Source organism: Anopheles arabiensis, chromosome 2 (assembly GCF_016920715.1).
Source record: "Anopheles arabiensis isolate DONGOLA chromosome 2, AaraD3, whole genome shotgun sequence".
Classification (NCBI taxonomy): Eukaryota; Metazoa; Arthropoda; class Insecta; order Diptera; family Culicidae; genus Anopheles; species Anopheles arabiensis.
The window spans coordinates 62,519,051-62,536,063 of record NC_053517.1 but is presented as its reverse complement, the minus strand read 5'-3'; the positions used below and the strand labels follow the sequence as shown (position 1 = coordinate 62,536,063).

At 35.2% G+C, this 17,013-nt stretch overlaps 1 protein-coding gene across 4 annotated transcripts; it reads left to right on the top strand.

The window, feature by feature from the left end:
• Positions 1-827: 827 nt before the first annotated feature.
• On the top strand, positions 828-13,383 carry LOC120895971 (O-acyltransferase like protein-like). Of its 4 annotated transcripts, none has more exons than XM_040299737.1 (11): positions 828-977; positions 1,079-1,221; positions 6,874-7,096; positions 7,155-7,257; positions 7,354-7,725; positions 8,598-8,754; positions 8,826-8,902; positions 8,979-9,092; positions 12,212-12,362; positions 12,420-12,749; positions 12,816-13,383. In XM_040299737.1, the coding sequence occupies exons 1-11, from the start codon at positions 899-901 to the stop codon at positions 12,939-12,941; spliced, it is 1,875 nt and encodes a 624-aa protein (XP_040155671.1). In that variant the 5' UTR covers positions 828-898; the 3' UTR covers positions 12,942-13,383. The 4 variants fall into 4 exon arrangements, with proteins under 4 accessions (XP_040155671.1, XP_040155672.1, XP_040155670.1 ...); XM_040299736.1 differs by having other exon boundaries at positions 829-977; positions 7,348-7,725; XM_040299739.1 differs by lacking the exon at positions 12,816-13,383 and having other exon boundaries at positions 829-977; positions 7,348-7,725; positions 12,420-12,526; positions 12,597-12,719.
• Positions 13,384-17,013: the final 3,630 nt, after the last annotated feature.

Below are 17,013 nucleotides of genomic sequence, written 5' to 3'. Positions count from 1 at the left end.
GGTTAAGCGTTTGTAATTTTTTCTTGTAGTTTTTATAATTCATGGACAAAACTGAGATACCAATACGCAACTGCTGGTTTGCCATACATAATCTTGTTAAACATATTGAAAACGTGTGAAAATTTACACTGTGATGATTATGAGCAGTACAAGTGTCGATGGAAGTTCAATATTATAATTGCCTGCTGGTTCGTGTCAATATATAGGGAGGGCAAAAATTGTTTGTGATACGGTCGAAAATTAACTACAGTACTGTATATCGAAGGGTTGTTCGGTATATATTTTAACAGCTGCAAAAGATAATGATGTTACACTTGAATATAATTCAAATTTTCATTATTCATTATTTTCAAAGATTCAGTTTTTCATTATTAAAGAAATATACAAACGGAACGAATGTATTCATGAATGGAGATAATATCATCAAAGCAATTATGAAATAATAATTGTTATGCAAAGCTTTTTCCAGCAACATAAATAAATATTGATTTGGGAATATGTAAATTGATATATATATATATATATATATATATATATATATATATATATATATATATATATATATATATATATATATATATATATATATATATATATATATATATATATATATATATATGATAGGCATATTAAATCTTCGCAAAGTATCACTTTATTATTTTATTATGAACAAAATGTAGCAAACATTTTTCTTACCTACTCATATTTGGTGAGTCCAACGAAAACAATGTAGCATATCATTGCAATAGCATACCAACGGATGTTTCGAATACCTTGTTCAATGTCAACCATATGGTTGAGAGCTCTGACTCGTTGTGTTTGAAGACAAACATCAGTACAACCGCGACTACGCTTGCAATCACACGTGCCAGTCTGCAAAGCGCTTTACGTTTCAAAAATGTTTACATTAAAATATAGATCCATCACATCAATATTACTAGTACTGTTTGTGATCAAGACGTACTGTAGTGTATCGTGTAAGTTATGATGGCGAAGTGTTCTCTGTTATTGGTATAATGTTGAAAAAGTCAAATGAAATAATTATTCATTTTTCTTCTCTCATGCTCTTCCGGAACAGTTGCGAATCAGATTGAATTGATGCAAATCTACCGATACGATGACTATGAAGAATGTCGTCGAACGTATAGTGATTTTGTGTACTGTAATGCGATATCTCAGATTGTTCCTGCTTTTGATTCCAAAATATGGACCAGTATTCAGGTATTCATTATATGTGGAACTATAGTAAAATCAACTAACTTAAAGGCACAAGGCCATGGGAGTGACAAAATGCTGACAAATTTTTCAAAACGTGAGCTTTTGTCACTTTTTTAGCTTTTGTCAAAAGTTCGTAACCTGGAGCAGCCAGGAAATAAAGTTCAAAACAAAAGCTAACAAAAAGTGAAAAAAATTGACGTTTGCGAAAAAGCGTAAACAAACAGCTATTTGGCGCAGTTGTAACCCTTTGCTATGGTAGTAAATATTGCTAAAATGTATGTTTCTATTTGATATATTTACCTATTTTGTAGGGTAACTGTACCAGTTTTCGGCAGGGTACCTGTTTTCAGCAGGATAACTAAAAACGTGTCGAAAATACTCTCCACACATATTTTTTAAATAGAGATCTACTCATTTGTCATTCATATACGAAGTATCACACTATTTCCTTGCATATTTTTCAAAATATCAAACAAAATGTGCAGAGTTCACAATTTTTCGGCAGATTTGCTGTCAGCCAATAGTTCGACAGGTTTCAGTATTAAGAGAACTAAAACAGTAAACTAATGAAAGTGTGGTTTTTAGGAAAGATTCTATGCTTGTAAAATTTATTCTAGCCCGTTTAGAATTTTAAATTCACAAAAAACAAGTAATTATTCACTTCAAATACTGCCGAAAATAGGTACACGATGAATGTTGCTTTTTGACAGATCAATGCTGTGGGATCCTGCCGAAACGTGGAACAATAACACAATTTTGTTTTTGCTGAATAATCATTTGAAACCTGACCAGAACTCTATAATGCGTATGTCGACACATAAAACGACATTTATTGTATCAAATATTATCAATTTTACTGTAAATAATCCAATAACTTGAGAGAAAAATAATAATTTGTGAGCCAGGCGGAGCAGTACTCTATAGCCTGTAAACCTGTAAAAATTGCCTGCAAAATGGGCAACATAAAATTAATAATTTAAGTACTTTTTAACACTAATCTTAGGGAAGTGTGAGTGTAGAACTGTTTTAAACATTTTTGTGTACCTATTGGCATTAATTAAAATATTTACCAACCCCTGTTCGCGTTGCCGAAAATAGGAGCACAGCCTGCCGAAAATAGGACCAAACTGCCAAAAATGGGAACAAAAACAGTTTTGCATTTTCTCGAATATATCTAAAAATACATTGCAATCGGCAAATAAAAAATAGCACAACATGAAAAATAAGAAAAGATAGCATTGCATGAAAAATAATAAAAGATATCCATATAGACATATACATATGAAACATTTGTGAAAGCTAGCATTTTTCCTTAAATATTGAACATTTTTAAAACATACGGTGGAGCGCCGAATATTCGAACTCTTCGGGACTCGACTTCGCACTGATACTCGAATCGAATCTCGGATTCTCGATACTTGAATATCACTGAGTCAAAGAATTTATTTTATCACAAATAATTGGTTTGTTTTTGAAAATTATATTATGTTTTGGTAAAACATAGACAGTTTTTATTAACTTCATGTTTTCCGATGAGATTATTTGGAATGTGCCTGGACTGTTAACGAAAAACAGTCAAATTAATGAATAAATATAGTTCCTGATTAATAGTGGTTAGAGTTGATGTAAATGATATATAGATGAAATTTCAAAAAATATCTGTTCATCATTTTTGATTGATGACGTTTAATAATTGTTGCAAAGTAGTATTAACACTTTAAGCGCCGTGTCATATAAATTCACATGTCGGTTTTGCTCACCGTTCAGCTTTGCATCTGACGCTCAGTGATTCTTTTGAGAACGAATGAGGTAGGAAAGAGCCCGTCAAACATTGCGAGGGTTGCAAGTGGTATCATCTGCTCGAAATCTTAAGATATTTGAAAAATATTTTAAAATATTTTTTTTTATTCATTATTTCTTGTATTGCTGTGTTATTTGTCGAAAAGACCACTATTTACGTTTTTGTGGATTTTTTCAAAATAAAATCTCAAAATTTAGGTGTTTAGTAAGCTATAATTGGCAATGTTATACCTGCTCTCTATAATTGTGGGGTGCTATAATTATAACTGCTAAAACTAGCGGCGAAAAAACTGCCTAGGCTCGCAAGCTCTTTAATGCGAGGGCTCTGGGGCGGTGAACTTGTATGGCGTGCGAGCCCTCGCGCGCCCTCGCAAATCGCTGTCAATTGCATGGCGGGTTTTTTCGCCGCTAGTTTTAGCAATTATAATTATAGCACCCCGAGAGCAGGTATAACATTGCAAATTATAGATTACTAAACACCTAATTTAATTTTGAAAAAATCCACCAAAATTTAAATAGCGACCTTTTCGACAAATAACACAGCAAAACAATAATTAATGAATACAAAATAAATATTTTAAAATATTTTTAAAATATCTTAAGATTTCGAGCAGATGATACCACTTGCAACCCTCGTAATGTTTGACGGGATGTTAAGCAGTTTACTGAATTTCCTTTGTTTCCTTTGAATATACCACAAAATACCATTTTTCATTCATTATTGTATGCCTCCACCATTTTTCTATGGATTAAAATTGCCACATATAATGACAACAACTTAAAAACATGAAAACAGTGAAAAATAAAAGTAGATGTTTAACGATAGGCTATTTTGACACGCGGGGTAAAATGGGCATAGTCCTGGGGCAAAATGCCCGTCAAACATTGCGAGGGTTGCGAAAGATTTCATGTTCTCGAAATCTTATGGTATTTTGAAAAATCGTTGATTTTTATTCAAGAATTATATTTTGTGCGGCAGTATTTGGCGAAAAGATCACTATTTAAATTTTTGTGGATTTTTGAAAACTAAAATGTCAAAATTCAGGTGTTTAGTATGCTACAAATCGCACTTTTATACCTGCTCTCGAGGTGCTATAATTATAACAGCTAAAACTAGGTGTGAAAAAACTACCAAGGCTCGCAAGCTCTTTAATGCGAGAGCTCTGGGGCGGTGAACTTGTATGGCGTGCGAGCCCTCGCGCGCCCTCGCAAATCGCTGTCAATTGCATGGCGGGTGGGCATATGAAAACAAACTGTGAGACGTCAAAACACTGGGGCAATATGGGCCACAACAACTGCGCTTAGATAATGGTCTATGCTTTTGGGCACGTTATGTGTAATCCCGTCAAACAATGCGAGGGTTGCGAAAGATTTCATGTACTCGAAATCTTATGGTATTTTAAAAAATCGTTGATTTTTATTCAAGAATTCTATTTTGTGCGGTAGTATTTCTCGAAAAGATCACTATTTAAATTTTTGTGGATTTTTGAAAACTAAAATGTCAAAATTCAGGTGTTTAGTATGCTACAAATCGCACTGTTATACTTGCTCTCGAGGTGCTATAATTATAACTGCTAAAACTAGGTGTGAAAAAACTACCAAGGCTCGCAAGCTCTTTATTGCGAGGGCTCTGGGACGGTGAACTTGTATGGCGTGCGAGCCCTCGCGGGCCCTCGCAAATCGCTGTCAATTGCATGGCGGGATCCCGACAAATCCAATTCCCCGGTTGACCGGTCGGGATCCCGCCATGCAATTGACAGTGATTTGCGAGGGTGCGCGAGGACTCGCACGCCATACATCCCCAGTTTACATCTCCAGAGCCCTCGCATTAAAGAGCTTGCGGTCCTTGATAGTTTTTTCACCTTTAGTTTTAGCAGTTATAATTATAGCACCGCGAGATCAGGGTTAACAGTGCAAATTGTAGCATAGTAAACACATGAATTTTGTCATTTTATTTTAAAAAAATCCACAAAAATTTAAATAGTGGTCTTTTCGACAAATACTACCGCAAAAAAATCTATGAATTAAAAATCAAAGATTATTTAAATTACCATAAGATTTCGAGCAGACAAAATCATTCACAACCCTCGCAATGTTTGACGGAATACTAAACTCCTGAATTTAGACATTTTATTTTGAAAAAAATCGTTAGATCAATTCAAATACAAGGTTTGTTGGAGGATTTTTCTTGTTTGTTTGATGAACATTTTAAAACATCTGTGTAAATTATGATTTTGTGTGATGGACCGAAGAACGCGCTGCGCTGTTCAATAGAAGCCTGTTTTATTTTTTAATTGTATAAGGCAGTGATCGGCAAAGTCCGGCCCGCGGGCCAAATGCGGCCCGCCGCAACATTCAATCCGGCCCGCGAAATGTTTTGACTGGTTTTGAAAGATGGAAAGAAACTATACGTATACAAATTACTGAATATCTTTTAGAATAACATTTTATACCATCGTACTCTTTTAACTTTAGTTAAGGTACTATGGAATGACGGATCGTTTGGTATGTTCGAACTTGTGATCAATATCTATAATAATAATAATAATATATATGGTCATCATGGTTAGAGTTTGACTGATAGAGGTGTCAAGGTGAAGTGACTGATAGAGGTTCCCTGTTGTCTCATGAGATACTACTATTCAAAGTGAAATTACATTTTTTTTAGATATTTTGTTGTTACTATGATTTATTCTTTCCTCTTAATTTCACACAAATCAGTTGGTTTCCCTTTAAATTTATTTAGAGGTATTTTCGATCGTATTTGAAAGCAAAAAACATAAAATTATAAAAATCCTTGTTATTTTAACGAGAACGACGATTCCACACTGTTGCTGTTTACGAGTACAACGATTGTCAAAGAGCTTTTTCATAAGAAATCAGTTATCAATTTATCAGACATGGCATGACTTGTCCATAAACCTTTTTTAAAATGTTTTACTGAATCTATGTTTGCTTCGATAATTTTTCAGCCTTTCAGACTTTTGTATCATCCCCGGGATATCTTCAATATTTTTTTATGGCGTGGGAAGAAGGGTATTGATCCCTTTTTGTAGTTTTTTGACTGATATTTTTGGCCATCTATTGCTGATTCTAAAATGATTAAAGACTAAAATGATTTACAATTAAATTTAAAAAAGGTATCTTTAATTAATTGAACTATACTTGGATGATATAATTACAGAAAAATAACAATAATACCAAAAATATTTCTAAAAGATTCAACTGTAATAATTTAAGCGCAATAATAAAAAAAACCTCATTCTCCTGGCCCGCGGCACACGATCATTTACTAAAGTTGGCTCATTGTCCATTGGTATCTTTAATTAATTGAACTATACTTGGATGATATAATTACAGAAAAATAACAATAATACCAAAAATATTTCTAAAAGATTCAACTGTAATAATTTAAGCGCAATAATAAAAAAACCTCATTCTCCTGGCCCGCGGCACACGATCATTTACTAAAGTTGGCCCATTGCCTCAAAAGTTTGCTGACCGCTGGTATAAGGGGTAAGGAGGGAACACAAAATTGGCATGACTATGTTTCTACCAAGGGCGCCAGATCACCACGCTACTGCTCTAGTTGTGTGTATAATTTTAATACAATGATTAAAATTCAACAAACCATGTAAGCCCATTAACGTAATGGTGTTATGTGTTATGTGTTGGTACATGGTAATATTTCGTATGAAAAGTGCATCTTTCTTTAATTTCTTTTAAAAATGGCCTTGTTGGCTTTATCACTAGGTGCTTCTGCTTTGATATGCTTAAGCATATACAAATACCGTTTTCAATATTATTATTACTTTTTTTTTCTATGAACACAAAACTGGGTCTATAAACTGTAAGGAATATTCTACACATCCACGTCATTTCGATCGCAGAGTGATTGAAACTGGAACGTGTCTTCAAAAATGTCGACGTACAATGCAAAGTGTAGAACACAATCTATTAACAGAACTGCATGAGTGTGTAGAGACTAAAATTTGGTCGCAATATGAACTAAATTCATCGATCAATGTTTTAAACTGTATAACTGCAGAAGAATTGAACGACACCAGCGAAACATCAGGTAAATTAAATAAAATCTAATGTTGTAGCTTGCTTAATCAACGGTTCAATATCTGCAGGAGTTGCCAGGCTTGCATTTCTATTCATTTCAATAGGAATAATAATGCTGGTGATTTTTGCAACAGTTTACGACGGTTTGAATACAAATGATCCAACAGAGACGTGAGTACTTTTTTATGATAAGCTTCCTGTAACAATTAATTCTTTTGATCATATCTTAAATTTTAAAATGTATCCTTTTTTTCTCCTAAGGCGTAGTTTGGCCACAACAAAATTAATCCAGTCGTTTTCGATTTCTCGAAATCTTTCTACGCTTATAGACAGAGAAACAAAATCTGGAATGAATCTCCGCCATCTTGATGGAATACGTGCTCTAACAATGATAATCATTTTATTAACCCATTCCTCAATACCTTTAATAAGGATGCCGCTAAAAAATGTAAATGATTTGGAAGCGCAGTTCAATCAACCATGGTTTCCGATCGCAATGGCTGGCAATACGTATACGGTACAGCTTTTTTTCGTAATTGGTGGTTTACTATTAGCAGTAAACATACTTGAGCAAACGAAAAATTGTAACAGGATTGGAGTAGCATATTTCTTCGAGCGTGTGAAAATTCGTTTAATCAGGTAAGTGCTTCATTGAATAATTTGATTTTAAAAAGTCCCGCCATGCAATTCACTGCGATTTACAATGCAAGCAATACAAGCCCGTCAAACATTGCGAGGGTTGCAAGTGGTATCATCTGCTAGAAATTTTAAGATATTTTAAACATATTTTAAAATATTTAGTTTTTATTCATTAATTCTTGTTTTGCTGTGTTATTTGTCGAAAAGACCACTATTTACATTTTTGTGGATTTTTTCAAAATAAAATCGCAAAATTTAGGTGTTTAGTAAGCTATAATTGGCAATGTTAAACCTGCTCTCGGGTGCTATAATTATAACTGCTAAAACTAGCGGCGAAAAAACTGCCCAGGCTCGCAAGCTTTTTGATGCGAGGGCTCTGGGACGGTGAACTTGTATGGCGTGCGAGTCCTCGCGCGCCCTCGCAAATCGCTCCCGTCAAACAATGCGAGGGTTGCGAAAGATTTCCTGTACTCGAAATCTTATGGTATTTTAAAAAATCGTTGATTTTTATTCAAGAATTATATTTTGTGCGGTAGTATTTGGTGAAAAGATCACTATTTAAATTTTTGTGGATTTTTGAAAACTAAAATGTCAAAATTCAGGTGTTTAGTATGCTACAAATCGCACTGTTATACTTGCTCTCGAGGTGCTATAATTATAACTGCTAAAACTAGGTGTGAAAAAACTACCAAGGCTCGCAAGCTCTTTAATGCGAGGGCTCTGGGGCGGTGAACTTGTATGGTGTGCGAGCCCTCGCGCGCCCTCGCAAATCGCTGTCAATTGCATGGCGGGTACTTTTTCTTGTTACGAATGAATGAACTAAACCCACTGGTAACTTTTAAAGATAACAAACATTTCTCTTTTCATTTCAGAATACTTCCACTGTATCTATTTGTGATTTTATTTCATGCCTCATGGTATCCTCGGATGAAAGAAGGTCTAATAGGCAATCGTTTTCGCGATTATTGCACTATAAACTGGTGGACAAATGTGTTTTTCATAAACAACTACATTAACCCAAGCGAACCGGTATAACAGCTAAAAATAAATTATATGAATCAGCATTAAATTTTATTTATGCTATTTAATCTCATTTACAGTGTATTCAGTTTTCCTGGTATTTAGGTGCAGATTTTCAGCTGTACCTACTTGGTACAATACTGATGTTGCTAATGCGGTGAGAATCTATTTAAACTTGCTTCTAAATTTACACAATTTATTTTAAATAAATCTTATGTATATTGGTTTATTAGGATTCCAAGATTATTCAAACCAATTGTAATATGCATGACGATTACTGCCTTTGTTGTGCCGATTGGCATCATCTATCGATATCATCTAGATGCTACAGTAATGATGATTTTAAGGTATAGATTTTTTTCTATTCATTATTGTAATACAAAAATTATAGTATAATTTTAAACCAGTACAAATTTCTATCAATAGTAAAAATAAAAAAATGATGGATTATTTACAATATAGCGCAATAATGGTCGGTTTAGACCAGCGATGTCAAATTCATTAGACCCTGCAGGCCAAAATGCCACTAAAAATAGTAGCACGGGCCGCAGCCTAGTTTTTATTATATTATTTGATTCAAAAATCAAGTCGTTAGCAGATCTTTTCATTTCATTTTTAGATGATAGTTACGATACAAAAGTTAGCACAAAAATCATTGACATAAAAAAACGTAAAACAACAATAGCTGTAGAAGATTACTTTAAATTGACCATAGGCTTCTCATATTTCCAACATTTGCAAATTTTTATGACAAATAACACTTGCGATGTATAACGGGTTGCGAGGGTGGCAAGTAGTATCATCTGATCGAAATCTTATGGTATTTTAAATAATATTTATTTTTTATCCATACATTATATTTTTGCGGTGGTATTAATTGAAAAGATCATTAGGGTAAGTGTACCAGTATTGGGCAGGTTTACGCAGGTCACTAAAACAGCTCGTACACTTACAATGTTTATTATTTTTCTTGAAAGTATCATTATTATGGACGATAAACTATCATTTTATGTTGTGCTATTTTTGATTTGCCGTTTCAACTGCATTTTCTAGCGATATTCATGAAAATGCAAAAACTGTTTTTGTTCCTATTTTCGGCAGTTTGGTCCTATTTTAGGCAGTTCTGTCCTATTTTCGGCAGGCTGTGCTCCTATTTTTGGCAACGCGAATACGGGCCGATAAATGTTTTAATTAATGCCAATAGCCAGACAAAAATGTTTAAAACTATTTTAAACTCTTACTTTCCTAAGATTAGTGTTGAAGAATACTTAACTTATTAATTTTTTGTTTGCCCATTTTGGTCATTTGAATGGCAGTTTTTACAATCACTTTGGTGTGAGTTGTAAACAAAGCAGGCATAAAAAGAGATAAAAAGAGACAATCTGAAAAATATGCGTTGAGAAAAATTTCAACGCGTTTTTGCGTAATTACACGTTGTTGCCTGCCGTAATTACGTAATTACACCTTTTTTGCGTAATTACACCTGCCGAAAATAGGTACACTGTCGAATACTGGTACATTTACCTTAGTTCTAATTTTGTGGATTTTTGCAAAATAAAATGTCAAAATTCAGATGTTAAGTATCCCATCAAACATTGCGAGGGTTGTAAGTGGTATCATCTGCTCGAAATCTTAAGATATTTTGAAAATATTTTGAAATATTTATTTTTTATTCATTAATTATTGTTTTGCTGTGTTATTTGTCGAAAAGATCACCATTTAAACTTTTGAAGATTTTTTCAAAATTAAATCTCAAAATTTAGGTGTTTAGCAAGCTATAATTTGCAATGTTTGTTAAGTAACCCGCCATGCAATTGACAGCGATTTGCGAGGGCGCGCGAGGGCTCGCACGCCATACAAGTTCACCGTCCCAGAGCCCTCGCAATAAAGAGCTTGCGAGCCTTGGTAGTTTTTTCACACCTAGTTTTAGCAGTTATAATTATAGCACCTCGAGAGCAAGTATAACAGTGCGATTTGTAGCATACTAAACACCTGAATTTTGACATTTTAGTTTTCAAAAATCCACAAAAATTTAAATAGTGATCTTTTCGAGAAATACTACCGCACAAAATAGAATTCTTGAATAAAAATCAACGATTTTTTAAAATACCATAAGATTTCGAGTACATGAAATCTTTCGCAACCCTCGCATTGTTTGACGGGAAGCTATATTCCAGCCTCGCATCAAAGAGCTTGCTAGCCCGCCATGCAATTGACAGCGATTTGCGAGGGCGCGCGAGGGCTCGCACGCCATACAAGTTCACCGCCCCAGAGCCCTCGCATTAAAGAGCTTGCGAGCCTTGGTAGTTTTTTCACACCTAGTTTTAGCAGTTATAATTATAGCACCTCGAGAGCAGGTATAACAGTGCAATTTGTAGCATACTAAACACCTGAATTTTGACATTTTAGTTTTCAAAAATCCACAAAAATGTAAATAGTGATCTTTTCGCCAAATACTGCCGCACAAAATATAATTCTTGAATAAAAATCAACGATTTTTCAAAATACCATAAGATTTCGAGTACATGAAATCTTTCGCAACCCTCGCATTGTATGACGGGAGCCTATAGGCAGTTTTTTCGCCGCTAGTTTTAGCAGTTATAATTATAGCACCCCGAGAGCAGGTATAACATTGTAAATTATAGCTTACTAAACACCTAAATTTTGAGATTTTATTTTGAAAAAAGCCACAAAAATGTAAAAAGTGATCTTTTCGACAAATACCACAGCAAAACAAGAATTTAAGAATTATTGAATAAAAACTAAATATTTTAAAATATCTTTAAAATATCTTAAGATTTCGAGCAGATGATACCACTTGCAACCCTCGCAATGTTTGACGGGATCGTTGTTACCAACAATGTGAATGGTATAGTTTGCAAACAAACGCAAAACACCTATTCTCTATTCAGTACTAACTCCGGCTAGTACTGAGAATTTGAAACAGTTATAAGAACGAGCACAACCTGGAGCTGGAGTAATTTTCTTTTAAAATGTTTGAAACATTTTTTTTCGACCTATTTTAATTGATGAAAACGTTTGCTGACCCGTATTCGCGCTGCCGAAAATAGGAGTAAAATCAGTGATTGCATTTTAAGCGTAACATAATACGATAGTTTATCAACAAAAATAACATCACTTTCATGAAAAATAATAAAAAATGTTGATGTGTGTGAGCAGTTTTTGTGAAACCACTGCACTAGCCTGCCGAAAGCTGGTACATTTTCCCAATATGTCCGGGAGATACACATTTTTAACAGATAAATATAGCGAATCGTGCCATTTAATTGATAAATATATGCGCAATCTGAGAGAAAGAGAGAGAGAGAGAGAGAGAGAGAGAGAGAGAGAGAGAGGGAGAGAGAGAGGGGGTGGGAGGGAGTGGTGAGTGAGGGGAAATATTTATTTAGTTCGTTGAAATATGATATTTTAATATCTCCAAATAAATGTATATTTTTTGTTTCAGACATGTTCTGCAAGAAATTCGAACTTTACCTTACTATTTACATGTTTACATTCCGTCAGAGACCAATGCTGGCAACTATTTCTTCGGTATGCTTGCAGGGATTACGTATTACCACCTAAAAGATAACCCAAACGCGAAGAGTATTTTAAAGGTAACGTAATGGTGAATTGTGTGTCACAGTTCATTACATCTTTTTTTCATATTTCAGCTAAACTTCATTTTGCCAGCTTCTGCTTTTATGTTCATTTTATTGAACAGTCTCACAATCATGCTGCCTTCAGATCACATAAACCAACCTTCACTTTCCTTGGCTATGTACGGATCATTGTTGAAAAGTGCATGGGGTATATTTCCGTCTGTACTGTTGGTTTATTTGGCTTTCCAGGAAAAGCATTCCTTATTAGTAAATTTCCTGCAACATCCTATATTATTAGTTGGATCTAAACTGAGCTATAGCATATACCTTGTACAATATGGTATAATTTATGCTGTATATAAACACATAACATATCCGTTAGTGTACGAAAGTTTTACAATTGTAAGTTTTGCTGAATTGATCAACACGAATATTATTAATTGATTATATGTTTTTTTACCATCACAGATTCTCTTTACAGCTGCCATAGTTAACATTACATTTTGTGTAGCGTTTATGTTACATTTATTTATTGAGCTCCCATTCAACTTGTTTCTTAAACAAATAACGAGAAACAAAACAGCAAAAAAGTAAAAAAAAGAATCAAAATGTGTAAACGTTTCATCTTTCACAAAAGCTTCTGATGACGCGATTGTAGAAAAAGTATGATCGCGTCTTAGTTACCTCTATTTATCCTTTCACCAATAGTACGGAAGGGGGGAACTACCTTCCACATAAGCACTACCAGGCGGATTTTGACTGCCTTTTTATCCCCGATTTTTATCCAGTTTTCGAGTAAAGAGTTAAGGTGTGAATTATTGTACTAAGTGAAGAATATACTAAGTGGTTAGAATATACAACCAACAGGCAAGTTGTTAGAGCGAAGCCTAAGCGCGTTTCACCCTGTGCGGCTGTCATGAGTGACAGCTACGTTATTGCGTTTCTTTTACATCCGTGTTTGGTCTTGTTGACGATTCAATAAACACGCGGTCTATTTGACCCGGAACGCCTTCGCGAGTAGACGAGAAAAAAGCTATTTCTTTGTGTGCTGTGTTTATATCCACCCTAAGCTGAATATCACAATTCTTGCTAACATGAATGAGTAATACATCGTTTGATAGAAAAATGTACATGTTTTTCATTAAAAATGCGAAAACACCTTTTGAAAACAATATTTTTTAATCGATTTTTTCATTAGATATTGTTATTTATTTGTTATTTCGTTATTTATTTATTTATATTTAACCGCATATATTTAACGGACCGCAAATGGCCCTCTTGAAGCAAAACCAGGCTACATACATTACATAATATAACAAACATACAGGAATTATCCGCAGTTCGCGATTCCTATAAATTTGACAGCTCCATGTGTTTTTTTGTAAATCTTTTAATTCTTTGAAATATTTTACGCTCTTTTTGAATTTCCTAAATGTTCTTAGAGCATTTTGCATAAAATTTGTGCAAAAGATACCTGTTTTACAACAAATGCAAAACTCTGTGGCGGTATTTTTCAACCCTCAAACCAGTAGTGTAAACTATTTTTCCATGAATCCACTATACGCGAAAACTCGATATACCCCGTCAAACATTGCGAGGGTTGCAAGTGGTATCATCTGCTCGAAATCTTAAGATATTTTAAACATATTGTAATATCCTGGAGATTTGACCCCTGATAAGACCATAGTGCCCAATATGCCGGATCAGAATATGACCATCACCGTGACAACTGTGCGATAATCTGAATGTCAAAATAAAGATCATTCGTTTACGGATCGTTGTACTGACAACACCTTCAGCCTTCTGTTTATTCTTCTACTTTGCGATTTTGTGCCTTTGTTATAACTTGAACTTTTAATTCAAATTGGTAAAATTCGAGGTTTTACAATATTTTAAAATATTTATTTTTTTATTCATTAATTATTGTTTTTGCCGGTCTCGTAGTACAGTCGTCAACTCGTACGACTTAACAACATGCCCGTCATGGGTTCAATCCCCAAATAGACCGCGCCGCTATACGTAGGACTGACTATCCTGCTATGGGGGGGGGGGATTGACTATCCTGCTATGGGGGGGTTTATCCGTGCTGCAGAGAAATGACAGTTCAATACAAAAGTGACGTTGCGTTATGAGGAGGATATTTGAAAAAGCGGTTATAAGACCACATTGTCATAACAAAAAACACTATAATTCATGGCAAATTTTAAAAATTCTCTATCGAAAAACATGAAGTTACTAAAAACTGGGTTATTTTTATCAAAAAATAAGAAACATTTCCAAAAAATAACAAGGATTTGGTGATAAAATATATCATTTGACTCCGTGTTATTCGCATATCGGGGCGAAGTCAAGTCCTGAGATGCCCGGATAAACGGCGCTCCACTGTAACTGATCCCGCCATGCAATTGACAGCGATTTGCGAGGGCGCGCGAGGGCTCGCACGCCATACAAGTTCACCGCCCCAGAGCCCTCACATTAAAGAGCATGCGAGCCTAGGCAGGTTTTTCGCCGCTAGTTTTAGCAGTTATAATTATAGCACCCCACAATTATAGAGAGCAGGTATAACATTGCCAATTATAGCTTACTAAACACCTAAATTTTGAGATTTTATTTTGAAACAATCCACAAAAATTTAAATAGTGGTCTTTTCGACAAATCACACAGCAAAACAATAATAAATGAATAAAAAATAAATATTTTAAAATATTTTTAAACTATCTTAAGATTTCGAGCAGATGATACCACTTGCAACCCTCGCAATGTTTGACGGGAAATCTGTACTTAAAATCTTATACTTAAAATCCTTCTATGCAAGTCATTTGTGGCTTGCACCGCGCTTTTTTTTCATCGTGAGAAATTTTCGAAATATACGGTCCGAACCACATGACGGATTTTTACAAACCAAAACTCACTTTGCTGATCACATCTCTCCCACATTGCTAACGCGAGGTTTTATGGGGGAAGGAGCATGGCTTCATTCTGAAGCAATAACGATGACTAGGTACTGTAATCCTGCCTTGTTATTCAACAGTGTTGGGACAGCTCATACAATCCGGAGAAGACGTGAACCTCATCTGGCACAGGAATTCTCGGATAAACCCATGACCAAAAAGTACCTGCGCGAGATAGAAGTTGACGTCCTCGTGTCTTCTCAAGTGCCATCTCATCACATCCGGAATGACGCGGTGAATCCAATTGTTCTGTCCCACAGTTCTTGCCAGAAACGGAAAATCTCAATACGTTCCTTCTTTTTTATATCCTCAAGCGAAAGAAGGTTTCCTGAGGAGTTGTAGTCAGTCCGCATTCACACTTGATAGCGAACAGACGTGTTAGCAGTATCTACAGAGAACCGACAAACACACACCCACAAAGTGACTAACAAGAAAAAAGGCGTCCCCTGGTTTCCCGTCATGGGCCGGCCTAAAGGATCTAAAAATAAGAGGCTTGCCTCAGTACCTCTTAGCTCCATTCTCAAACAGAAGGAAAGTTATCCTTCGAAGGCGTTTAAAAACGCAAATAGAAATCCTTTTGGGATTCTAGAATCAATTGCAGACAGTGAAATAGACGTTAATCCAATTACGCACACGAGAGCTGCTCAGACAGTTAAACCACCACCACCGATAACAGTGGCAAGTACAAATGTCTCTGACATACACAGAAAAATAATTGCCTCGGGTGTCATACGATACACAACCACTGTTACGCTTAAAGGCACCGTAGTACGAACGACTACAGTGGAAGACTATAAAAAGCTCTTGACCTACTTCCAAAAGATCAACGTCAGTTTTCACTCATACCAATTGGATGAAAACAAAACTACTAAAATCGTCCTACTAGGACTCATCGAAATGCCGATTGAACACCTGCAACAAGTGTTAAAAGAGGAGAATTTAATCTCAATTGCGATTAAAAAACTAGCAATGAAAAACAAACGGTATGATGAGCAAGCTGCTTATCTTCTGCACTTTTCTAAAGGCACGGTCGATCTAAAAGTACTACGTACAATAACGGCGCTGGAGAATCAGCGAGTAGTATGGAAACATTACAACAACAAGGGCGGTATAATACAATGCAAAAATTGTCAGAGTTTTGGACACGGAAGAGACAATTGCTACAGGCCCCCTAAATATATCAAGTGTGGCGATAACCACACGTCTTCAACTTGCCCGTTGGCTAAAACATGTACCGATGGAATATTACCAGCGCACAAGCTAAAATGTGCAAATTGTGGAGCAAATCACACGGCCAATTACACCGGTTGTCCAAATCGTAAACAGTTTGAGGCAGCAAAAGGCGAAAGTCAAAAAACGCAACACAACCAAAGACAGGTAACGTTTTCAAGCAATAGTTTCCCCGTCCTACCGCCCCCATCCTTATCCCAAGCGCAAGCCCATAGACCTGATAGTTCACGTTCTAACACCCGTATGCCCTCGTCGACATCGTACGCAGATGTCACAAATACAAACACACATAATCTGTTCAGCTCAGATGAACTGGCAATAATAATAACAGAAACAACTAGCCTTCGAAGCTGTTCATCCAAAGAAGATCAAATTATGGTCGTTTTCAAAAACGTTCAAAAGTTTTGCTTCCCGTAAAATGGACAATATAGCAAGTGTGACAGTTTCCAACTGGAATGCAAATAGCATTTCAAAGAAAAAACTAG

Excerpts from the sequence above, each read along its gene's own strand:
- LOC120895971 (XM_040299736.1), top strand. The coding sequence starts at position 899 with ATGTTTACATTAAAATATAGATCCATCACATCAATATTACTAGTACTG. Across the intron at positions 7,726-8,597 it reads GTGAAAATTCGTTTAATCAG|AATACTTCCACTGTATCTAT; the intron begins GTAAGTGCTTCA and ends TTTTCATTTCAG. Across the intron at positions 8,755-8,825 it reads ACATTAACCCAAGCGAACCG|TGTATTCAGTTTTCCTGGTA; the intron begins GTATAACAGCTA and ends TCTCATTTACAG.